The sequence below is a fragment of the Anser cygnoides genome, chromosome 1 (assembly GCF_040182565.1).
Source record: "Anser cygnoides isolate HZ-2024a breed goose chromosome 1, Taihu_goose_T2T_genome, whole genome shotgun sequence".
Lineage (NCBI taxonomy): Eukaryota > Metazoa > Chordata > Aves > Anseriformes > Anatidae > Anser > Anser cygnoides.
The window spans coordinates 44420182-44444519 of record NC_089873.1 but is presented as its reverse complement, the minus strand read 5'-3'; the positions used below and the strand labels follow the sequence as shown (position 1 = coordinate 44444519).

General features: G+C 44.8%; 3 protein-coding genes and 1 non-coding gene across 10 annotated transcripts in view; 2 read left to right on the top strand and 2 right to left on the bottom strand.

Annotated features, from left to right (window-relative positions):
• The window catches only part of LOC125184651 (uncharacterized), a 12419-nt gene extending 10598 nt beyond the window's left edge, over positions 1 to 1821 (top strand). The window contains exon 8 of the mRNA XM_048078847.2: positions 660 to 1821. Coding sequence (XP_047934804.2) covers positions 660 to 911 — 252 coding nt within the window. The 3' untranslated portion in view covers positions 912 to 1821. The remainder of the gene's footprint in view (positions 1 to 659) is intronic.
• The window catches only part of LOC106046163 (heat shock 70 kDa protein 12A-like), a 27729-nt gene extending 16227 nt beyond the window's left edge, over positions 1 to 11502 (bottom strand). The window contains exons 1-3 of one of the 6 annotated variants that reach the window (XR_010828567.1): positions 11084 to 11203; positions 10563 to 10690; positions 6819 to 10460 (exon numbers count right to left, since the gene is read on the bottom strand). Coding sequence is in view for 1 of the 6 variants with exons in the window: in XM_066990191.1 (XP_066846292.1) it covers positions 11223 to 11502 (280 nt within the window). In the remaining 5 variants the exon portion in view is untranslated. The other 5 variants (XR_010828565.1, XR_010828566.1, XR_010828563.1 and 2 more) reach the window with 5 other exon arrangements.
• On the bottom strand, positions 10952 to 11100 carry LOC125184657 (U12 minor spliceosomal RNA). Its single transcript, XR_007169000.2, has one exon. It is a non-coding gene; the product is annotated as a U12 minor spliceosomal RNA (small nuclear RNA).
• POLDIP3 (DNA polymerase delta interacting protein 3) lies at positions 11399 to 24338 on the top strand. Of its 2 annotated transcripts, none has more exons than XM_048078845.2 (9): positions 11399 to 11532; positions 14085 to 14472; positions 16410 to 16484; positions 18948 to 19043; positions 20786 to 20968; positions 21907 to 21984; positions 22529 to 22658; positions 23421 to 23487; positions 23846 to 24338. In XM_048078845.2, the coding sequence occupies exons 1-9, from the start codon at positions 11474 to 11476 to the stop codon at positions 24018 to 24020; spliced, it is 1251 nt and encodes a 416-aa protein (XP_047934802.1). In that variant the 5' UTR covers positions 11399 to 11473; the 3' UTR covers positions 24021 to 24338. The 2 variants fall into 2 exon arrangements, with proteins under 2 accessions (XP_047934802.1, XP_047934801.1); XM_048078844.2 differs by having other exon boundaries at positions 16407 to 16484.

Here is a 24338-nt window from a genome sequence, read left to right as displayed (position 1 = left end):
CATCATAGCTCAGGCAAGCACCCACCCGAGCTTGAAACAACCACTGGACTGAGGGGCAGAGGCTATGTGGGTAGGGGCACCAGCTGAGGCTTCTTATAACTTTCTACATCACTCTTTCTGCCAGCATTGTTGTTTTCATAGCAGTCTGATCCAAGGTTTTACAGCTATGCTATATCAGAGCAGACCCTGAACACAAGCAGTCAAGCCCTTGGGGATGCAAGGGAAAGCTTGCAGAAGCTGTTGGTGTGCTCTGAGACCCCTTGCTATACAAATGGACTATAGACTAGTGGTTTTTTTCCAGGAGATATGTACATACAAAGCTTCCAGAGAGCAGCTTCCTCCTTTTGCAGCTAGCTAGGCCTTTTCAAAAGCTTAGCCTTGTCAAGGTCTTTGCAGAACTCTGTTGAATATGAGGAAATACAGACAGCTGCTGAATGCTGGAATGGTCCAGCAGCCAGGACTTAGTAAATAAAAGATCCTTTAAGGTGACCCTGGGACCCGTGCCTGTCCCACTTGAACAGTACCAGCTTTCACAAATCAAATTCTTCAATGCTCAGATCATGCGGAGCATCTGCACAGAATGAGAATAGAGGGAGGCAATGTATGCTAATCAAAGTAACACTATAAAGCTTTCAAAACTGTTCTCATCTGATTTTCAGCAAGCCAGTGTTACTCTGGAAAATGATGATCAAAAACAGTTCGCACTGCGGTGCTGCAGAGTTTATTGTCTGATGCTTCTTCAGGAGTCACCAGTTAAAGCTGTCTGGCACCCACAGGAAATCCTTCCTCAACACGTAGAGCATGTGGACAAGAAAGCCTTTGAGCCCTGGAAGAAAACAGGGCTTCTGTGGCCCGTACTGAAATCTGGGGAAGAAGTTATCGTGAAAGGTGTAGTCTGGGATTTAAAGTAACATGACATTTGAGTCAAGATACACACTTAAATGGCTATAAGAAGATGAAACAGCTGCTGTGCAATATGTAGCTTTTCTTTCTCACATGAACACTCTGCTTTCCATACCTAGTTAAATGTGCATGGCTTGGGATGCTTAGGATAAACTGCTATTCACAAGCAACTACTAAAAATAGAAGATGTTTGTTTTGGTGGCATGCATACATTTGATGTAATTTTTGTTGTCACTGTCTAAACAGCACTTGTTTGAAGAGAGAATCTGTGTTTGTAGCCTACCTTATCTGTTCTTCATAGGTGCTTATGACCTTGTCAGATAACACTGGGGCTCTCAGCCACACTGTGGAGGCACCTGCCTCCTCACCAACTGTGGGCTCTTACTCTTAGCAGCTCTGAACTGCACTTTGACAATGGTATCACTACCCTCCCGTGTCTACACCCAGTGCACAAACTGCAGGCTCTTGCTTTTTGCTAATGAAAAAGCAGCGAGGATAAAGATGACCTGCTGGGAAAAAGGTCTCTCTCTAGAGTAAAAATGTGCTTAGCTGAGAAAGAGGGCAAGGAACTAAAAAATAAACAAACTAGAGCTCTCAGAGGCTACAGACTCTCACAAGACACGTGTTCATAGGTATATAGACACAGACACAAAAGCCCACTCCTGCATACCAAAAGGTTACTTGTGTCCACACAAATGCTGCCTGCCTGCTAGTACTCAGCTGCTTTCCTTTGTCTATATGATTTACTGCTCCATGGCCCTTCACCTAGATACTCTCCACAGCTCTAAAAGTTTTATTAAAGTTGCATTTCACAGTGTAAAGGAATGAAAAGAGGCAAATGTCTGTTTATGAATGTGTGTGATGAAATTTTCAGTGAGAATCTTGACATGTGACAAATAAAAAAGACTGGAAAACCTGCTGTGTGCCCTCCAAGACCTTTCCTCCATTTCTGCTTTCTAGTCCAGCAATTTTTGTTAGTTTTCTCAGTTGCAGAAACTCTCTGGCATTTTGTCAAGGGGCCCAGGAAGAAAAGTAAATTTCTCTGCAGCTCTCTGCTGTAAGCAATTTTCACTGCTTCTCTCAGGATTCCGGCATTCTGTGAGCATGTTGCAGGTCACAGAACCTGACAGCATGAGCTGGGATCCAGGGATGATCTGAAAACCTGGCTTTCAGAAAAACACGGTATTCTGAGAAACTGTTTGTAAAAGACCTTTACTAGAAATATTTATTATGAAATAGAGCAGCTGAATTAAAATTACATATACACCCTATTTCCTACAAATTTAGGAAAAAAAGAAAGAACCACAATAGTAAGCTTTACATTCCTCTTAAGGTGTTGCAGATGAAGGTGGGCAGTACATTAACACTTGATTTTGTCCAGGCTTTAGAAGGTAAATGACAAGAAAGTTGTCCTGTATCAGCAAGTATGACATTCAGCATGACCCTGAGCCAAATACCATGATTTTGTATGTGTAATAGTACAAGCTCTTATGCTCCATTTGTTGTCTGCTTATGAATTTTATTAGCCTAATTTTTAGGACCCTGTGGCTCCCTGAGTCAGTCTGGTGCTGTTCTGTGGATCAACTTTCTCTCTGAAGCTCACTGCTTCTACAGTTCTCATACATGGCCCTTTCCTTTGACTTTTTTCTTTCCTTAACATTTTTTTTCGTCTTTAGGCTGAAACATTCAAATTACAAAGCTTTATATTTCAAAGGCTGATTCAAAAGCCTCCAGAAGGCTACAAGCACTGTTGCATTCTTTCTAGCAGGCTTCACACACGCTCGCTAGTCTCTCTTAACAGCAGGAGTAGTCTTTTTGCTCTGTTTGTACAGCATCTAGCAGAGTCTAGCAGATCTGGACTCAGTGCTGCTGAAATACCTCTCCCTGTTACATATGCTCAGCCCATCTCAAAAGATCAACAATTTCCCCCTCCCTGCAAAAGGTTTCATTTGGCCTAGAGTGCAGTAGCCAAGGCTGCTTTCTTCCTGCCCAGATAAAGGATTTTTAACTATTCAGTACAGACCAGGTACCTCCTGTGTCTCTGTGTGTGAAATTTTCCTCCTGCCAGACACTCATATCTCCTGGTGCAAAGGACAACATCCAGCCTGTAATTCAAATTGACCTCTTTTCCCAAATCTTGACATTACATTTGAGAGTGGAAGGGGGAAGAGAAGGGTTAACAACTGTGTCTGCTGCTGTGCTGTCTTGAGACAGCATATAGCTTCTGACCAAGAATGTCAGCATATTCCCTGAAGAGGAATAGGGTGAGTCCCATCTCTTTCCATTTCATAATAGCATGCATAGCGTGAAATAACCTAGTGTTGTCTTCCCTTCCTACTTTGGCTCTATACTATCATTAAGAGGCGTGGAGAAATGTTACTGCTACCTGAAGGGAAATGTTTTTCTACCATAGCTTCTTCCACCCTGTGCCTTGTGGGGACAAACAGATTCTTCCATGGTCTGACTGAGAAGTCTTTTCTATTCCCCACCATCTCCTCCCCTCCCTTTTCATCAGTCACCACAATCATGTAAAAGCTTTCCCTCACTTGGTCTCTTTTGCTATCTAAGCCAAGCTGAGACAGTTCTGATCTAGACTCTGTAGAAATTTCAGTGGAAACCCTGAGACCCTATCCCTACTCCTAGATCCATCCAGGCTGGTGGAAGTTAAGTCTGCCCATACCTGTATACCTTATGTCTCTCAGATGGATGGCAAAGGATGAGAGTCTAAGTTTGCTCATCCCTGCCAGAGACATTATGTTCTGCAAGACAAAAGCTCCATACAGATGAATTCACACAGCCAAGGGGGTTAGATCCTTGGCCTAGCATCAGGAAAATATTATTCCGTTTTTACACTATCATCCCAACAGTGATGCAGGATTATTCCTGGAGCTGAGGCACAATGGCTTTTTTTCAGCTCTGTGGGATGTAACTGGTTGCCATCTCAATCCCTCAGACTTTGGTGGGAGATCTGCCTGTCTGCTCCCAGCAATGACCCAGCCTAGGTGTTCTCTTCCTTTCTGCTCTCCCTGCTGTCCTGAGAGGGAGGAAGAGCCTGTTCCCAGCAAAATTTCAATGTAAATAAAAATTAATATCATTCATATCCTGCCAGAAATATTATTCAAAACATCAGCAGTCTACTCAATGCTCCACTTGACCAAGAAAATAGTTTTGCTGTATCCTCACTGAAGCAAAAGAGGTAAAGGTTAGCCCATACTACTGGGACATAATGTTGAATAACAACATAACTAGTGCAGCAGACTGAAGCCTTCCCCAGTTTCAGGGGTCTTCATAAGAGGTGTCTCTTCAGGCTATTGTATGGACCTTGTTATTCAGCTTGCATGCCAGTGACCTGCAAGGCCTGCTGGGACAGGTAAATGAAAAGCATCCTGCTTCTGTCTTCTCCTGCCTCTCCTGCACAAGCCCGTCACTATTCTGACTCAGAGAATCTCTGATCCTGCTCTGTACTTCCCATGCTCTGAAGCAGCAACATCCCATAACTCCAATGATCCTCAGTGCTTCTGGTCCTACACTGCATTAGCTAAGTAACTGGGAAGAAACACAGCCCATCAAGCACAGTATAGCCAGCCGGTCGAGGGAAGGTGATTGCCTCAAGTACTGAGTGCAGTTTTGGGCACCACAGTATAAGAAGGACATAAAACTATCAGAGAGTGACCAAAGGAGAAAAACAAAGATGGTGAAGGGCCTAGAGGGCAAGGCATAAGAGGAGCAGCTGAGGTCCCTTGGTTTGTTCAGCCCAGAGCAGAGCAGGCTGAGGGGAGGCCTCATGGCGGCCTGCAGCTCCCTCACGAGGGGAGCGGAGGGGCAGGCGCTGAGCTCTGCTCTCTGGGGACAGCGACAGGACCCGAGGGAACGGCATGGAGCTGGGACAGGGGAGGGTCAGGCTGGGGGTTAGGGAAAGGTTCTGCAGGCAGAGGGTGGTCGGACACTGGGACAGGCTCCCCAGGGCAGTGGTCATGGCACCGAGCCTGACAGAGCTCAAGAAGCATTTGGACAACGCTCTCAGATGTATAATTTGATTTTTGGGTTGCCCTGCATGGAGCCAGGAATTGGTCCCAATGATCCTTGTGGGTCCCTTTCAACTCGAGATAGTCTGTGATTCTATGATGTCTGAGGTCTCATAACCTTGTGCATAGCTGCCATCTATTGCTCCCTAACCCAAGGAGACACAGTTTCTGTAAGGCAGTATATTTTCCATCAGAGGAAAACTATGCCAGTAGTTATAATCCACAGAAGTCTGCTTAGCTGTTTGCTGTGGTTTGACCTTTCCCTCTCTGTGTGACTCCTTTCTATTTATTTCACACATGCAGTGAGCTTTGGTAAGAGAACAGACAGGGCAGTGAGCCACAGCTCCTCTTCAGATGCGTTAGACATGTTTGCAGTGTCTTATCATGCTGAGTACATTCAAATAAAAAGCAATTGGTGATCAGTTTGATGTTCTGGGGCGTAAAGGACAAAGTCACAATAAATTCTGCAGAAGAGATTGGAGGTCTAAAAAACAAGTTACACTGTCTTGTCTTTTTCCATTAGTCTAGGCATCTAGGTATTTCTCCCATTATTCTCAACACTGAAGGACTGACTTCTGACAGCTTGGCAGTCCTGGAGGTGTATGTAAGATGGGACAAAGCCACCCTGGGACATCACTCACAGATTGTCTCACATTCTGGACCTTGATATGACTTACAACAGGAATGCCCCATGCACTCCATAAAATAACAGCAAGGGTACAGAAGAGAGCAGGCTAAAGGATGTGCACAGTGCGAGGGCAGTCAGCACTTGGGATTTGTCTCTTGTCACTCAGTCTCTTACTTTCTGATAGCTGGAAAGGACCAGGCTTCGTTGGTTCAGACAGGTGGAGAGAGAAAGTGAAAGGAGATGTTTGGCTCTGAGCAAGTCCTCCAACCCATTACAAGAAAGTGGTGGGGCCAGAATCCAGGAGGCTCAGCTCTTGGAAGAAGGAACAAGAAAGCTTTGGGACTATCCAGCGGGCCCCATTTAGATCATTGGAAATACCTGGTCAATGCTATTAGTGCAGATACTGTGTGAGGTCCCTGGGACATATTTCAGTCATGTGGTTTTGCCTACTGACTCATGTCCCTAGGGGCACCGCACAGCTCTCATTATTTATTTTTTAAGGACTAAAACAGTGGACAGTTTTTATTTCCATATGCATGGAAACCACTACACCACTAGCTTTTAGTTTTGAGTGATTACTTGATTTAGGATGCCCCTGACACACACTGGCAAGGCAGAGGCAACAGTGGAACAGAGGAACTGAAGAGGACCAAAGCTCCTCTTTTAAGACTGATTTGGATTACATTCTTGACCACATACTCTGAAGGTAGTCATGAAGATCAGGAACCGATTTTCCTAAACTTTTCTAACATGCTAAACAGCTTATTGCTTGATTCCTTCCATTTATTTTCACTTCAGTTGTGAATCAAGGCTGTGCTTTCAAGGCTGGGATATATGTCCACATCAGTAATGGAGTTTAATATTAATAAAAATATAGACTTTGAGGAGGAAAAAATCAGCTGAAAGAAGAAAGACACCTTTGGTTGGCAACAGAGCTCTTTGTACTTAGCTAGAGGAGGACAGTGTTTGTGTGGTTAGTATACCTGATCATGTCTCTCTTTAATAAGGGAAGGCATGGCAGATTGGCGGGACTCTTCCTGCTTAGTGAGCAGCTGCTGCAGGCATTGCCAGTGGGTTCTGGTTACTGGAAACAACTGACAAAAAGGGCACAAATGCCATAAAGTGAAAAAGCCCTGCAGTTACAGCCAGGGAACTATATAAAGTAAAAAAGTTCCCATCTATGATTAGATTGAAGAATAAATATTCTTAAAGAAAAGAGAAAAGAAAAAGAAAAAGAAAAAGAAAAAGAAAAAGAAAAAGAAAAAGAAAAAGAAAAAGAAAAAGAAAAAGAAAAAGAAAAAGAAAAAGAAAAAGAAAAAGAAAAAGAAAAAGAAAAAGAAAAAGAAAAAGAAAAAGAAAAAGAAAAAGAAAAAGAAGAAAAAGGTAAAGAAAAATAAAAGGAAAAAATGAAAAAATGAAAAAGAAAAAATAGAGGAAAAAAAATGCTAAGGTTTAAATGTAACACAAGCAATAACCAGCAGGTTTTAAAGAACAAAGACAGTCTTCGTCCAGCTTCTTAAAAATGAAATGACTGGTAGGTGTCTCCATGCGGAAATTCTTCTTCTTGGACAAACCAGTATAACTGACATTGAATATACAGCCTTTTACCCCTGCCCTAACTGAATAGTATCATACCTTCTCAGACAGTTCTTCAGTTTGTCAGGCTAATTTTGGAACCTGGTTCTGCTTGCTAATGTTTCTTCATCCAACCCACATCCCATCCCACAAAGGATTCAAAATTTGGGCTAAAAGGAAAAACATACTCTGCTCAAGTACACTGTTAAACAAAGGAAAAGGGCTGCTTGCTGCAGAAACATCAACTGAAATCGGAAGTAAAAGAACGGCACTAAAAAAGCAGAACTGATTTTCCTTTAAATAGGTGTGTCAAGTAGCTCGCTGCATAATTTTTATTAATACAAGCTTACTCAGTAAGAAAGCTCAAAATTTAAAATACTTTTAAAAGCGGCTCTCTTTAATGAGACAAATAAAAGTAACAGATTATAACAGACAGGCAAAACAGTTACAAAAAGCAGTGCGCTCAACCTATAATGAATATGTAAGATGTTTCATTCAAAATCATTGCAGAACTTCAAAGCAAGGCAAATTTAAAGCTTAACTAAAATCTCATAGCTTGCTTCATGGCATTACCCCTCCTTTTTCTCAAAAAAAAAAAAAAAAAAAAAAGGAAAAAAGGGTTTTGTGCTCGCAGTTTTATATATATATATACAGAAACTTAAAAATAAGGAGGTCTCAGGCTTGATTGTCCTCCCCAGTATTTGTGTGATCAGTTCATAGTGGCGCTGCCACGCCTGATGCGAGACACATGGAGCCCCGGTGGCTGCCAGGCATTGGCGTCCCTAGGCGCAGCACGCAGTGTGCCAGCTTCTAACACTGACATGTCCCGCTCTCTTCTGGATTACATCCAACGAAAATAACTGAAGTACTCCAGCAGACAAATTAGAAGTTGAAAGAATAACCAGGGCTGCACATTTGCTAGTCATTTAAACTTTTACCATGATAAGAGTATCCCATTATTTCTGCAAATGTTTGTTGTATTCCAAACTAATCCCAAATCTGGCCCTTTCTCTTTGTCTGTTCTTATTTTTAAGAATGGAGTTTGTTCCTGCTAGATAGCTGGCATCTTAATAAATAAGTATGTTTACAGAGATAAACAAGAGAGAGAACTCAACCTTACATTAACTGACATCTCTAGTGTAACCTCCAAAAGCATTAATGTCTCTCTATCTTCAACCTGGACAAAAAAAAAGGAAAATGTAGTAAGCCAGGAGATTGTTGTTGTAATTATTAGGATTCTGCTTCACTGTACAAAACCTGACATAGAAAAATTACCCATACAGCAGCTAGTTCCCTCTTGAGTTTAATTACAAAATTGCTTAATTGGTTTCATACAAAATATTTCTGTGTCAAGGCAGTAAGTATGGTGATGCTATTAATGCAGTCAAGGAGAAATGCACTGCCTTCATATTGAAGTGTGTAATAGTTTCGTTACAGCTATTAGAGCAGAAATAAGGTTTCTAACTTTGTAGGTGGTTAGGGGCTCTCCTATCTGACATTGGCCAGAAAGGTTACCTGGCTTCTGGGGCAGCGGGCACGCAGGGGGCTGTCCTTTGAAGACCAAAGTCACTGGGACAAACGGACTTCTGGACTAAGTAATAATGTGATCTCGCTCCCTGGCAATTCATCAAGTATTTTCGCCAGCCACGTCATTCTGCTTTTAGCTGCTTCATACACCTCTGTCAGATTCAATGAAGGTAATGCTGTAAGTCCCGTACTACTCCAAGATTAATATTTGCATAATTTCCAAAGTAGTGTTCTTAAAAGGAAATCGTTGTGAGGCAAGGAAAGGATCTCCTCTGTTCTGAGTCCTGTACCCCGGGTCTCAGCCAGCTGCTGACCAGGTAGATGCTCTCAAGGATTCTGCTTTTTAAAAAGCAGCCCCCGGCCCACAGGCAGGCCTGAAAGCTACCCGTCACGTTTTAACGAGGACCCCTTTGTGGAAGCAGCTCGAGGAGGTCTCTTTGTTTTGCTGCTTGCATCTTCCTCCCCCTCGCAGCCATCAGAAGGGAAGGGAGGCCTGGGCCCTTCCCCAAGCAAATATTTGACTTCTCATTCACAGCTGAAAGGGGGAACTGGGAGAGATCGGTGAAAGCTGAGCTGCTGCTCGTCATGTCTCACGGCAAGAAACTAACCCCCAGCCAAGAGACCCTGTGTGAGTTGCACACCCAGAACCAGGGGGAGTTGCAGCCTGTACATTTCCCTTTTTAATGTGCTCTGTAGCCAAGACCTAAGGTATATAAAGTGCTTTAAGAGAGCACAGGGGGGAAATTAGTGACTGCTGTATGAACACGACCTACTTGGGAAGAGTTTGCATGGTTTCTGTACAAAGACTTCCAAAGTTGTGAGTTTCTTTGAAAAGTCTGCAAACAGGAGCATACTACTTGGTTGGTCTAATCCCCCTGGATTTCTCAAAGCTTTTGAAAAAATCTTTCACCACAGGCTTTAAAGCAACTAAGCGGTCACGGGATGAGAGACAGCCTGTCATGAATAAATGATTAGCTAAGAAACAGGAAACAGAGGGGAAGGGTAAATGAAGAAAAGCCACAGTGGAGTATGGCTGGGGTCTGTGCTGGGACCTGTGATGTTTAACATAGTCGTGAGCGGTCTTTAAAAAGGGTGAGCCAGGAGATTACAGTTTGCTGATGTGAAACTATTTGGGGTCATGAAAGTGATGAAAGGACTGCAGAAAGATCTAACACACTGAGTGGCAATAAAATGTTGGAATTTCAGTGTGTATTTACATAAAAGTGGTGCTCACAGGGGAAAACAATTCTCACTGCACAGACAAAAGGACAGGCTCTCATCTGATCACTATTGCTCAGCAACAAAACTTGGGGGTTTTGACAGATAGATGCATGAAATTATCAGGAGCGACTGAAAAACAAAATCCAGTATTAGGAATCATTGGCAAAGGAGTAAGAAACAAGACAGAAAGCATCCGGATTTGCCACTCTGTATTTGTGATCTCTCTACATTGCGAACTGGGAAAGAAACTGTAAAGCCCAACAGGAATTGCTGGAAGTTTGAATGGGCTTTTACCAAAGAAATGGGTGAGCAGGCCTGGATTCTTCAAGTGGAAAGTAGGTGACTTGTTAGATTGCAAGGTGGAAAAGAAGCTTGTTTGGAGCCATGTGTGCACTCTGCCTTCAAGAGCTAGGCTGGCAGAAGAAAAACAAAAAGGAGGCGTTTCTACAGGAGACAGAGAGCAGAGGGGCTGTGCAGCTTGTCAAAGGATACTGTGTCTGCACAGATGTCACTGGGATCAAGGGCATCTGGCCAGGTGTCTGGAAGAGACCTCCAGTGGGTTACTAAACAAATCCGAGTGCCTGGAGGAGCATGAAGGGGGAGTACCGTGAGTGCTTGTTCTGTTCCAGTTCTTCCCTGAGCATCGGCTTACAGGGGCTGCTTTGGTTCACTTGGATTTTTACCTCCTGGAGGAGTAAAAGCCATCCACAAACGAGGCAGCCGTTTCTCACATTTGGGGAAACTTCAGGGGTCAGCACAGCAGGGCGACGGGCCTGACACTAGGACGCACCTTCCTGATCCTCTTGTCTCCCTGCAGGTGGGGAAACAGAAACTGGAGAGATGGAGCTTGAAGCCTGAACCACGGGGGCTGCTCTTACGTTTACGGGAATTTGCTCGAAGTGTCGGCTGTTAAGTTTTGCAACAGCGGGTTTTTTTTGTTTGTTTGTTTTGTGATTTTTTGCCTTTTTTTCGGACTGCTTTCCCGTGCCAGCTGCCCCTACACAGCTCCCTAGCGCCAGCACAAAATGGCCGCCGGGCCGGTTCTGTCGTTGTGACGTCGGGCACTGAGGGTCGGGCAGATCGCGGCTCCCGGGCATCCCGCGAAGTAAGCGGGTCACCCGGGGGCGACCTGTACCCGCGCAAAAATTCCTCTCACATCAGCAGTGAGGACCCGGGCGTCACCCCGAGTCGTTATTTTCCTTACTCATAAGTTTAAGGCATAACACTATTCCCTCCGGCTCGCTCGGAGGGCTCTGCGCGTCACCTCTGTAGATCAGGGCGAGCAGCTCGCCCTCACTACCCCGGCTAGAACGGACTGCGTCCGTTCTGCCCTGCCTTTTTACCCGCTTCTCGCGCCGTCGTCAGCCGTGTAAACGCTTTTCCAGGCCGAACCGCGCCGTGCCAATGCAAGGGCTCGTATGCAAATGAGCCGCCGGGGCGCCGCTGGGGCTTGTGGGACCGCCGGGCTGGGGAGGGGGCGGGCATCCTCGCGCGGAGGCGCGGGGAGGAGGGAGGGGGAGGGAAGCGCCGGAAGGGGTATGATGTCACGTCCGGGGCTCGCTGGCTGCGTCTCCTCGCTGGGCCCCGCGACAAGATGGCGGACCTGTCGCTGGACGAGCTCATACGGAAGCGCGGCGTGACGGGGAAGGGCAGGTAGGCGCCCGCCGGCACACGGCGCCCCCCCGGGGCTCCCCGGGGACTCCCCCCCCGCTCCCCCTTCCGGGCCTTCCGCTCGGGAGGCCGCTGCCGGGCCGGGCCTTCGGGGGCGGCGGCCGGCGCGCAGGGCCCGTCTGTGAGGTGAGCGGGGCGCCGCGGTTCCCTGAGCGCGCCTCTGGCTTTGCGTGGCCCGTTCCTCACCGAGGAACGACCAGTTGTTTACCTTTCCTTCTACATCTATCGGAGTTTGGAAGTCTCACGATAATACGTGATAGCAGAAATATTCCAGCACCTTTAAATCCCAGTCCTCACAAGGCTTTGCGCTTTCATTCATGCTGTCCTCCATGTTTGGAGCGGTTTCCGTGCAGCTGAGGATGCGCTGCACCTCCGTTCGCCTTTCTCAAGTCCCCCCTTTACTCTCGTTTCTCCCAGGAAATCTCCTTGCTTTGTCTGCCAAGCAGTAATCCCTCAAGTTCGTGTACCTTAAATTTCACTTGGCGCACTTAGCTTGCTTTATGAGATTTCTGAGGTAGCTAATGTGCCTTTGGGAAGGCTGGACAGACTGAACAAACTTGTCTGATCGTATTATGTGCTCTTTAGTAATCTAGACAAAATGATAACAGAAAAATGTTCAACTATAAATAAAATATCCTTACCCACAAAATCCCATTTTGTGTAATAAGTCAGAGCTCATAGTATTTGAAAGGAAATTAGATGTTTGAGATTCCCTTGTGTTTCAGGTGCCATGGCACAAAACTGGCACAAAATGCTTGAACGGTTTGTGCTGTTACAGGGTAAGCAATTCTCTCCAGAGAAGAGTTGCTTATTAGGGTAAACAAAGCCTTCAGAGAAGGTATAATCTCCAGTACAGAGTTTCCTAACTGATTTCATCATACATGTTGTTAACAGTCTAACTAATTCTGGCTTAAATGCTGATACACATATTTCGGGTTTTACTTTGATTTCTTTTATGCTTATTAAAAGGAACGCTCATGAAGCCCTCTGCAGCACTCTAACCAAGTGCTTTCTGCTTTGCTATGTTAATGCTTTTTAAAATGGCAAGGGAAGTTGTGTTTTGTGGCTGTTGCTTTATGGGCGCCGTTACACCTTCATATTCTTCTGGATATATTTTAATAAATGGTCTTTGTAACAGTCCTGCCGTGTGGAGCTGGTGTGCTTTGGCTGTACGAGAGAGCAGCTGTAGGGTTTCTAAGCTGGGTAGCACAGCGGGACCCCAGCCTGAGCTTTCCAGTTCGGGGCACGGCAAGAACAGAGACGTGGAAGTGGGTGTTCAGTCTCAGGCTGTTTCATCTCTTCTCCACACATCTCTCCGCTGTGAATAGGTGATGGAAAATTAAGTTAAGATGGTAGGGTTAGATCAGGAAATATTGATATAAAGCTATATGGAGAATTTGAATTGCATCATCATTTGAATTCGTGACATTAGACTTTTAGGTATTAAAACAAATTCTAGATACCTAATTTTAGGCTGTAATACCATGCATTATGGTTCAGAAAGCAGATGAATGCTATAGTGCTGTAGCTTATTTGGAATTTAAAAAAAGAAATGACATCAAGAATATTTTGCACTAAAGTAGCTTTAAAATTGCTTACATTTTCTTCATCTTTACAAAAAAGAAGCCCAGTTAAAAGGGTTTCTTTACGAAAACTTTACACCCTAAAACTTTACAAAATGCTTAAAGGAATACCAGTATTAAAAAATTAGACAAGCTACTTCCTTTTAGGGGAAATTTTGGACAAGTAAATCAGACCTAATAAGAAGCTAGTTTCTGCTTGGCTATGTAACAGGCTGCTTCTTAGTACTACAGGTGTACAAATACAAATACCGTCCTTCCTGCGGACTGTTAGCTTCTGTGCTCAGTTTTGCGATGATGATGATGTACTTAAAAAGTAAAGGCCACTGAGTGCAGCAGCTCTGTCAACAGATCAAAGGAGAGGCAGCAATGCTGAAAAGTGATTTGACTTGTAAGTGTTCCTACTGGCAGTTCCTCAGTTTTGGAACTAGTGGCTTTGAGCTGAGAATGGGGCTTGTGCATTCTAGAACCCACGCCTCCTGCAGTCCCAGAGCTCTGCACGTGCTGCCCAGAACTCTTGAAATCAGACGTATAGCTCCATGCTTTCTTTGTTTCAAGGCACATGATTGTACTACAAGAGATGTTTTAGCAGAGCTGCTCAGTCTTAATGCTAGAAAATCTATTTCTATTTGTCTTCAAAGAGTTCCCCAAAGTACGTAAGTTTTTGATGAATTTTGTTTAAATATAGTAGGTTTTTTAGCACAGCTGAAGTCAGGCCTTTACTGAAGTTCATAAATGTGAGCTTAAGGATTTTTGGAAAACGGTTCCTTAGCTATTTACAAGCGAAGTAAAATCCAGCATAAAACAGTTCAGGAGCTGTGCTGTTGTACTGGGACAGGTAACCTGGTCAGAGCTCTGTGCAGTAATCATGAGCTTTTCTGAGCAGTAGCACAGACACTTCTGTGGATACTGTATCACACCGTATAATGTCTGAACCTTTTTTTTTTTTTTCAGGCTTAACACCAGGCCAGTATTTGGAGGTGTAAGATCTCGCATTGGGATCCAGCAAAATCTTCTGAGTAGATCATCACCAGCCGTTAACTTCCAGCGGACGTTCGATGCCCGACAGAAGATCGGCCTCACTGATGCCCGGCACAAACTGGGGGTTAAAGATGCTCGGGAAAAACTGGTTCAAAAGGACGCTCGGTTCAAAATAAAAGGGAAGGTGCAGGATGCTCGAGAGATGTTGAATTCCCGTAAGCAGCAAAGTGTTGCTGCTGAAAAGGTGACCAAAGTGGTGGATGCCAGAGAGAAGATCAGTTTAAAAAGGAACACTCCAGCTGCTATCAGCCCAGCTATGGGGACAGTAAATCCAGCTGTGAAAATCACCAAAACTATTCAAGTAGGTCAAGCAAGCCAGCTCTGAGCCCCTCAGTTATTCTGCAGCAGTCCAGTGGAAATGATAATAGTTGCGTGAATACGTTCCCTTGTTTACAACAGTCTGTAGGGCAGGATTCAGTCTTTTTCATGTCCTTCCGGCTTTTTGGGTCTTGTTGAAGAATCCAAGCTTTCATTTAAGCTTTTATTTAAATTTTGGGCCCAATAAAGATGAAAGCAGTGCTCCTGACAGCACTAAAATACTTATCTTGAGCTGTTAAGTAGTCTCTCTTCCCCAGATAAAATGCAAAGAAAGCATATATGTTTTTTGTTGTTCTTATACCACCGTTCTTTGCAAGAGACCGTTGATTCTTATTTAATTTCTCAGGCTAGCAGCTCCTGTTGAACTCCACGTGTTACACACAGTGAGTAGAGTCAGATGAGAAGTTTCTGTTCAGCCCCTCAGGATTGCTGTTTGAGGAGCGCTTGCGTTCCTCACCTATTCAAGCATGTTGCAAGGGCGTAACTCGAGCTCCCAGTCTACCTCTTTTCCTTTCCTGCCTCCTGAAGATCCCGTGTGCCTGTACGCACCGGAACATTTGCTGGCCTCATCACTTTGAAAGCCTGGATGAGTCTTTCTGCTCAGCAGAAAATTGCCCCTTGGCGTCTTCAGATGCCAGGCTGGGAGTGAAAGGCTGGCCTGAGAAAGGATTCTTGGGGCAGTCGGAAGAGCTAATCACAGAGCTATAAAGCAGTCTGTTCAATAGCCTCAAATTAGCAGGGTAATTAATCCTCATCCTGGCCTTTTCTGCCAAATCACCGCTGTTAGGAGCTGCTGTTAGGAGCTGAACATTTGCTAGAAATCTAGGAGTTAAATGGTTTCTGGAGGCCTGGTACAGCAGCAGCGTGCTCTGACCTGACTGGTTTTTGGTTTTTTTAATCACTTGGTTTGACCTACAGTGCTTGTTAGCATGTTGCTATAAAATGTTGTAGAATCATGTGGTGACTAAGACTGTAGGCAAAACCGTGCACGTAAGCAGTTATAAGATAACTTGTTTCAAGATTTACACTGAAATTCTAAATTGCCAGTGGCCCTCCTCTATGTTCCAGTTGTGGGAGCAGAATCAAACTGAACTGAACTGTCTTTGAACTAGCAAATTGAAACACGAGGGTGCTGTGCTAGAAACTATGTTTTTCTAGAGAAAATGCAAATTTGTTTTTTTTTTTTTACTGCATTTACTGAGTGTTTTTGTGAGACATTGTTTTCTGTAGTTGACAGCTTCCAGCTTTTTCGAATACCAAGAAGGCATTTTTGAGGTAGCTGCGGGTTGATTTTGGTTGCTGATTAGTGCAGCTACATTCCCTCTGTGTTGTGGTTTCCTCGTTTCGCAGGCTAACATACGAGATGGCAGAAGGGTCAGGTACACTACCCTGTGCATCATTTTATTCTAGTACAGTTTATTCCAGCTCTAGTGTGAAGTGGCGTTATTTGCTTCTGTGAAATGGAACTGACGAACTAGATGGTGTTGTGTCCCAACTTGTTGAGCTTAGTGGAAATAGATACCTTCTGGTTCTCTGTAACGTGATAGAAGAGAAGCTTTCTTACTGATTTAGACCATTCATGGTTTCGTATTTGCAGTGATAAAAACCTAATCAATGCTGTCGGAGCTGGAAATAAATCTTTCCTACTAAACTTGAAGTAAAACTCAAGTAATTTGAATCAAAACTTACCTGTGTGGCCTTGGGTTTTAATTTCTTCGATGAAGTGCAGGTATCTCATTCTGAACGTATCACAGGAGACACAGATGTTGTTTAATATTGCGGTGTAGCATGTTTCAAGAGCAGGAGAGTGTCTCCTTTAAGTGGTCTCAGGGGATCAATGAACAGCTCCAGTCTCTCGAAATGGCGATCTGGTGGACTGCAGTGTTTAACGCTTTGGTTCTTTCCCTCTAACTGTAGCAGAAAGCTCCAGTCCCCGGACACTCTCATCCAGCAGGAATGAGGATCAACGTGGTGAACAACCATACACACAAGCAGGTGTGTGCCCGTTCTGTGCTCTTCTTGATTTAACCCTTGTTTTTGAGGGGTGGGGTGGGCAACTGAGGGGGCAGGAGGGTGTCCATGCACGTTGGTGGGTGCAAGGAGAACTTAAGATAGGAAAGAAGAGAGAGTTAACAAGGTCTCTGACAGCTTGGCTCTTCGTTCGAGTGCAGTAAGATACTTCCGTGGTAACTGAGGCTTTCATTTAGTCTAACTGAACCTGATTCTTCATGTGTTACGTGAATACAGTGTAGGTATTCCCAGTTCTTGTTACGAGAACATGTTTTTTCCAGAGACCAAGACCTTTAGCCGTAGTGTCTTTTCATAAATGCTTCACTGATACGGCGTCGAGTCCAGGTGTTGGTTGCTTTGATTCAGCATCCTGGCAGCCTCTTCACGGAGTGGATGTTGTTAGGCATTGTCAAGTGCTCCGCAGCGAGATGGGAGAGGGTGTTACCTTCCTGTGAAACCCCAGCGGTGGGTCCCTGCTGGAAACCTGATGATGAATGATTTTAACTGTTTTTTTTTTTTTTGATGTACTGTCAACATTACCATATCAAGCAGCCTTTGTTTGAGGAAAACTCTAGAATTTGTGCTGTCTCTCTTGGGATCAGTCTTAAAGGCCTTTGCTGCGGCCCCCAAGCGTTTGGCTACCTTACCACCTTGGGTTCTTTCAAAGGAATTATATTATGCTATTTTGTATGTATGTATGCATAAACTGTGATATGAAATACGGGAGAACTAGCACTGACAATACCATGTTGTGTTTATTTTATGCCTCGATTAGGGTAACTTTAGCTGTTTATGTCTTCGTTGACCTGCTGCCCTCACCTATCCCAGATGCTATCGCTTCAGAAAGTGTCTTCAATATTCTGACCTTGTTACCAGACGCCTTGACTCTGTTTTGCTGTCTTTAACTCAAATCCATTGTCCTCTTGCCTGGCATTTTTGCCAGTTGTAACAACCTCCCTGTTCATAAACCAGAATCTCATTGACCATGAAAACCCACTTATTTTTCAAGCTGTCATTGCTGACCTCTTCATTTTTCTTCACCTTTCTGCTGAATTAACGGGAAGCTTTCGAGTTGTGACTTCCTATGTTCTGGGCAGTGCCATATGCGTATAAACTTTTTTTCTTAGAAATATTGTTTAGAGTCTATGAAAAATATTTGGATTGTTGTTAGCCTCAGTGTTTTAAGGCAGGGCTATGGGCATTATGCGGAACTGGGAAATGAATTCTTTAGTAACCTCACAGTACAGTGTTTTCTGGTGCCAGGCGGGCGTGTGCTGTGCTGAGGAACGCAGCCGATTCAAAAGGAACGTTCAGTTCAGTTGTATTCGGCAGGCATCTGCTTCTTTTTACGAAAAATATATGCATAGGCTTCAACTTTAAAGGTAGAAGGGTGCTAAAACATAAGCCATTAAGGCTTTATTCTAGTAATGCGGTTTCATCAGTGCTGGTAAGGTCTAGAGATTAGAGGAAGCTGTACGTGACTTCAGTACACTTAGGGAAATCGCATCTCTGGAAAAGAAGTTTGATCTTACACTGACATTATGAAATGGACTTGTATTCTCTCAGCTCTCTGTCCTCCAGATGTGAGGGTAAGAGCCAAGTCCAAAGTAGTTGTGCATTCCCAAACATGCAAACATCGTGTTTGCAATGCTAAACATGAATCCAGTCTGGGTGTGGGTGGAGAGCAGCCCTGAGGAGAAGGACTTGGGGGTGTTGGTTGATGAAAAGCTCAACGCGAGCTGGCAATGTGCACTTACAGCCCAGAAAGCCAGCCGTATCCTGAGCCGCATCAAAAGAAGCATGGTCAGCAGGACGAGGGAGGTGAATCTCCCCCTCTGCTCTGCTCTCGAGACCCCACCTGAGTGCTGCATTCAGCTCTGGGGCTCCCAACATAAGAAGGACGTGGACCTGTTAGAGTGGGTCCGGAGGAGGGGCCACAGAGGTGATCAGAGGGCTGGAGCACCCAGAGAAGGCTCTGGGGAGAGCTCTGGTGGCTGCCTTTGAGTACCTAAAGGAGGCCTACAGGAAAGTTGGAAGGGGACTCTTTGTCAGGAAGTGTGCTGATAGGGCAAGGGTAACGGTTTTAAGTTGAAAGAGGGTAGGTTGAGATTAGATATAAGGAAGAAATTCTTTACTATGGGGGTGGTGAGGCCCTGGCACAGGTAGCCCAGAGAGGTTATAGATGCCCCATCCCTGGAGGTGCTCAAGGCCAGGCTGGATGGGGCTTTGGGCAACCTGGTCTGGTGGGAGGTGTCCCTGCCCATGGCAGGGGGGTTGGAACCAGGAGGTCTTTAAGGTCCCTTCCAGCCCAAACTGCTGTGTGTCCATTTCCTCATGTTACTGCGTGTGTTCTGAAGAAGGCTGAAGACAGGAGAAAATCACTTATTTTAGAAATCACTTCTAAAGTAAATCTACCTTCTTGTAAACTATTATCTTGCTTCCTTTCAGGGTCTGTATGACATGGAAGATGATGATGAAAGTGTCTCTCCCCTTCCTAGCAAACAGATGAAAATCACCACCACAAACAGTTTCCTGCACAACGCGGTAAGGGATTATCTGAACAGTCCCCACCACGCCATGCTCACATTGGCTGGACGCACAGGCTGCGGCTTTACAGGGCTTATGTTCTTTTAAAGTATGTAAACGATGCTCTACCCTGAAATGTTTGCTCTTCACCCCACCCTTCTCTCTGTGTCAGTGCTGCTAGTGTTACTTTTGGGACAGGCTCCCTTTTAGGCTAACTGATTGTATAGGCCTTTTGCAGCCAGAATGTGTGCTGTCTCCCTCGCTGGCAGGTTGCTGCGTGTTAGTTCTTGACTTCTTGTTGGGAAAGTGTATTGTGCCTATCTTGGTTGAGCAGGCAAGCAAGGGAAGCTTTCTGCTGCTCCTAGAGACTGGACATCGAAGCAGGAAATCTCTTGCCGTGCAAAATCTTAGTTGACAGGTTGTTGGGAATACTCATGCTCTGGAGAAGATGGAAGTTCAACACAAATGCGAGGTCCCACTGCAACTGAAGTTGGGGACTGACTAGAAAGCAGCTTTGTAGGAAAGGACCTGGGGCTGCTGCTGGGCAATATACTAAGAATGACCTGGCGCTGCAGCCTCGCAGCAATGATGGCCAGCTGCACGTTAGGCTGTATTAGTGAGATCATAGCCAGCAACTCAAGGGAAATAATTATTCCCATCTATCTGGCGCTTGTGAGAATGCACCTGGAATGCTATGCCCATTTTGGGGCTCCGTGATACAAGGCAGACTGATACCATACACCAGCATGGGTAGGGGGCTGCAGAAAACGGTGGATGAGGAGAGGACAAGAGAGCAGGGTTTCTTCAGGCTGAGAAAGAAGGCTGTTGTGAGATGTCTGCTCCTTTTTCACTGTCTAATTAGGTGGTCAAAAAGGGCAAAAAACAGACCCTTTTCACAGACGAATGGAGCGAAGATGAGCCAACAAATGTGGTGCAGCAAACTAAGTTCTAGTTAGATGTAAGAAGGGATTGTGGAGTTCTCAGGGTCAGATTCTGGCAGAGGGACCTGGACAGGTCGTGAAATCTGTTCTCAAGAGATGCTGAAGTTCGGCTGGATGAGGCCTTGAGCCAACTTGATGCGCCTTTGAAGTTAGCCCTGTTTCAGACACAGCGGTTGGACGTGGGTTTGTCCTAAATTATTCAGTGGTTTTAAGAGAGCAAATGAGTGCAGCTTTACCATCACCCAGGCAATCTTCTGCAGTGATTATCGCAGGCTTTTCTCGTGTGGGTGTTCAGAATAGAGCTCCAGACTTCCCAGCAGGTACTAAGCACAGTTTTTATTCTGGCTTTAGACTTCCTGGGTAGCTGCGAGTAGAAAAGTCACGCTCCAAGTCTTCACGTGCCCTAGCTCTATGTTTCTGAAGAACTACTACTGTTTGCACTAGGGAAGCTCAATTTTACTGTAAACGAACAATTGTTGTGTACACTGTGTCAACTGCTTGAGAATCTTTGGACAAAAGGTGTCTTCCAAATTCAAATTGCACTGCTAAAGTTCATTTAAGAAGAGTATGAGACTTAAGTGTGTCTAAAAAGTGCTCTTTTGCAAGGGAAGTGCTCTTTCAAGATAATCATGCCAAAAAAAAACTTCAGTTGACTTTTGCCTCACAGCTGAAAGTCTCCAACACTGCCGTGGTTTTGACACTGGGAAGGACATGAAGTTTTTAATGCATGCCAGCAATGCTCTCCTGCTCTTGTGCTTGGAAAAATGAGCTTACTTTTGTCACCTGCAGCTCTCAGAGATACTTTCTCTCCTTCTGTAGACTGGGCTGAGTGGCAATAAGTTCTCTCTGTCCAAGACTGTTCCCCTGACTAAAGTGGTCCAGAATGATACGTACACGGCTCCACCTGCACCTCCTTCCCCAATGCGGACAAAGGCCTTGACAAACATGTCCCGGACCTTGGTGACAAAGGAGGAGCCTCCAAAAGAGCCAGCGCCTGTTGAGGTGAGCTCCGGGAAGTGGGGACATGATCCTTAGAGAAACCTCTGAAACAGCTGAAGCTTGCTGTTGATTGGATTTGTGAGCAGTTTGCTTCTGCCTGCCTCGCACCACTACCTCTGGGAGTCCTTCAGGCTTATTCCGATAGCTGCGACCTGTTTCACGAGAATTTTAAACCTGTCTGAACATCCTCTTCTCCAGCGTTTGAGAGACTGGGAATTCTCAGACAGTGCGTCTCACTTCTTTTATTTTTCTTTCTAGCGTGGGAGGGGGAGCACGTGGTCTTGGAGGAAGCAGGTAGATGTCACCCGGAGATGGCAGTTGTTATCTGGACACCCTTTGGTGGCTTCCATGTCCCTAGGAATACTGTTTTAACACTAGTTTGTGTAGTCTTCTGTCCTCTGCTGCTAGCAAAAAGAATAGGATTCTTCGAAGAGCAGCTTCTTGCTATCTACACAAGACTTCTCAGGCAATTTGTAGAGAACCTGCCTGGAATTGCTTTGCCAAACTGCCTGCTGCTGGGTACGGATGTTCCCAGGCACGTTGATCGAGTTCAGCGTGCTCTGGAGAGGCTGGAGCCCTACTTCAGATTTCCTGGCTGGTTCTGAACATAGCTTAGATGTGCTCTTAAAAGGGAGTATGGGCACAATGAGTGAGTATTGTGTATGTGTGCAGATTAAGTTAGTGTTATACTTGGGAACAGGAGAGGAAAAGTTACTTCAGAGAGATATTGATATGAAAAAGGGGCTTTTTTTCATTCTCAGATGAGCTGGGCTTTTCTAAGCATTGGTATTTTCTATTACTAGCTGTAGTTTTCTTTTATGCATGTGTACAAACTTTCCCAGGCACCCTTTTAGTGACTCTTTGTTGTTTATTTTATTTGCTGTGCTGTCGTTGCTGCATTTCTGACCTTCTGCGTGTAATGTATTTGTTCGTGTCGGTAGCTGGCATTCAGTCCCTTGGAAGGCACAAAGATGACCGTAAACAATCTGCATCCTCGCGTCACTGAGGAGGACATTGTTGTGAGTGTTGCTTACTGCCAAACTGTGGGTGAATGAAGCTTCCTTCCCCTACCCTACCCCTTTTGATAAATCCCTCTATGGTGAATACGGTGAAGAGGGATTGCAAAAGTTGAGTGTTTCCTGATTTTTGGGGGGGGGCAGGGTGGGGTGAGCTGTTCACTTTTTTTTTTGAATGTATGCTCAAGAAGATGGTAGAAAATCCCATTTCTAGAGCTACCTGACATCACTTAGAAGACTTCATGCTAAGCGATGCTTAGTGTTCTCCCTGAGCTTATTGCTCCCATGCAAATTACCTAGCTCCTTCCATGCTCAGCAGGCAGAGAACATCCCAGGTCTGCATGCACTCCCGTAAAAGAAATATGCCCAGTACTTGTTACATAGCAAACACGTTAAGACAAGTGGCAGCTGTCAGGTTCTGCCATGTGTTTACTGAACGGGAGTGGGGATGTAATTAGGAAACTGAGCCCTTCTCGCTCATTGTGTCTGTCTGGTTCGTGTGGTGCCTTTGATGTGACCACGGTCGTGACCAACGCTCTGCCCTTAGGAGTTATTCTGTGTGTGTGGTGCTCTGAAGCGAGCCCGACTGGTGCACCCAGGAGTGGCTGAAGTAGTCTTTGTGAAGAAAGAAGATGCAATCACAGCATATAAGAAATACAACAACAGATGCTTAGATGGTAAGTTTGAGCGGGGTTGCACTGAGGACGGATACATTTCATAGAATCACACAATATTCCGAGTTGGAAGGGACCCATAAGGATCATCGAGTCCAACTCCTGGCACCACACAGGTCTAACCAGAAATTCAGACCATGTGACTAAGTGCACAGTCCAAACGCTTTTTAAACTCCGACAGGCTCGGTGCAGTGACTACTTCCCTGGGGAGCCTGTTCCAGTGTGTGACAACCCTCTCAGTGAAGAACCTTTTCCTGATGTCCAGCCTAAACCTCCCCTGCCTCAGCTTGACACCATTCCTTCAGGGCATAGTCAAAGATGTTTCGAATGAGACTTGTAAAACAGTTAGTGTCAGCTTCTCTATAAACTTTGAACAATGCACTTCTTGATCTGGGTCTGCCATTTGTTATAGGCTGAAATTAGCTGGTAAGTACTTAGCTGGAAAGAGGTGTTTTTCCTCTGACAAGTGAGTGACAAGTTAAAAATACCAGATCAAGAGCCGAGAGCTCAGAATGGGAGATTCTCTTGCATCTGTGCTAAGGGCTTTTAATCTATATGTGCTCTCTTACTTGGTGCAATTTTTCCTGTTGTACAGAGTGTTTCAGTGACACTTCTGTCCTTGTAATTTTGCAACAAAAGACGTATCAGCTGTTCCTTCTCACGTTTCCTCAACATGTGGAACTCTGTTGCTTACACTGTTGCATGATATTTCTGGGGTCTTTCCTTACTGGGATTCTGAGATAAGGACTCTTTGTTTTGGTTTAGGTCAACCAATGAAATGCAACCTTCATATGAATGGGAATGTCATCACCTCAGACCAGCCTATATTGCTGTAAGTGTCCCTGTGCGTGGGGGGGAAGAACCAAACACATTTCCAGGTTCTGTTCTGAAGAGAATATGAGGGGAGGAAAACTGCTGGCGAATTATTGTCCCCTGAATATTCTCCTCTTGTTTGTGGCTCTGCGCTGAGTGCAGTTTGACTCTGTAGTGTTTCCAGCCCTGGAAATGAGTTCAAAATGAGACTGAGATCAGGATGTTCTTGTGTCTGAAAGTATATTTAAAACATTTGGGAATATATGGAATAAGGCAGGAAATATGGGAAAGGAAGAACACTGAGAACAGCAAACATGGGCATTGTGTTAAATTTTATTTCATAATGAGAGGTTAAATACTGCTTTTTAACCTTCCAGGCGATTGAGTGATACTCCTTCAGTGAAGAAGGAAGGGGAACCACGCCGGACAAGTGCAAGCACTGCGTCAAATCCCCCAGCTGAGGTGGACCCTGACACCATCTTGAAGGCACTCTTCAAATCCTCAGGGGTCTCTTCCTCTGTGCAGCCCACAGAATTCAAAATCAAACTCTGAGAAGGAGGAGTGAGCAGCGGACTGGAAAACTCAATTAAGTTGGGGAATGAGAAAAGTGCAGGAGTGCAGATGTTGTTTGCATTTGCCTGCCTTGAAGTTTTTTTTTTGTTTTCTATGATCGCTACCTTACTGTACAATAGTGTTTTCCTCTTGTGTGTGTATTTTCTGTTTTCATAGTTGGAGTTTTCTTCCACTATTTTTTTTCCAAGAGAATAACCTCTCCCTTCTGCCAGTAATATATTACTAAGCATATACCATGTAATTCCCTCCTTTACTCCAAAGCCCTTAGTGGCCATTAAAAGTGCACATAGACTTTGA

Excerpts from the sequence above, each read along its gene's own strand:
- POLDIP3 (XM_048078844.2), top strand. The coding sequence starts at position 11,474 with ATGGCGGACCTGTCGCTGGACGAGCTCATACGGAAGCGCGGCGTGACG. Across the intron at positions 16,485-18,947 it reads ACAACCATACACACAAGCAG|GGTCTGTATGACATGGAAGA; the intron begins GTGTGTGCCCGT and ends GCTTCCTTTCAG. Across the intron at positions 23,488-23,845 it reads TCAGACCAGCCTATATTGCT|GCGATTGAGTGATACTCCTT; the intron begins GTAAGTGTCCCT and ends TTAACCTTCCAG.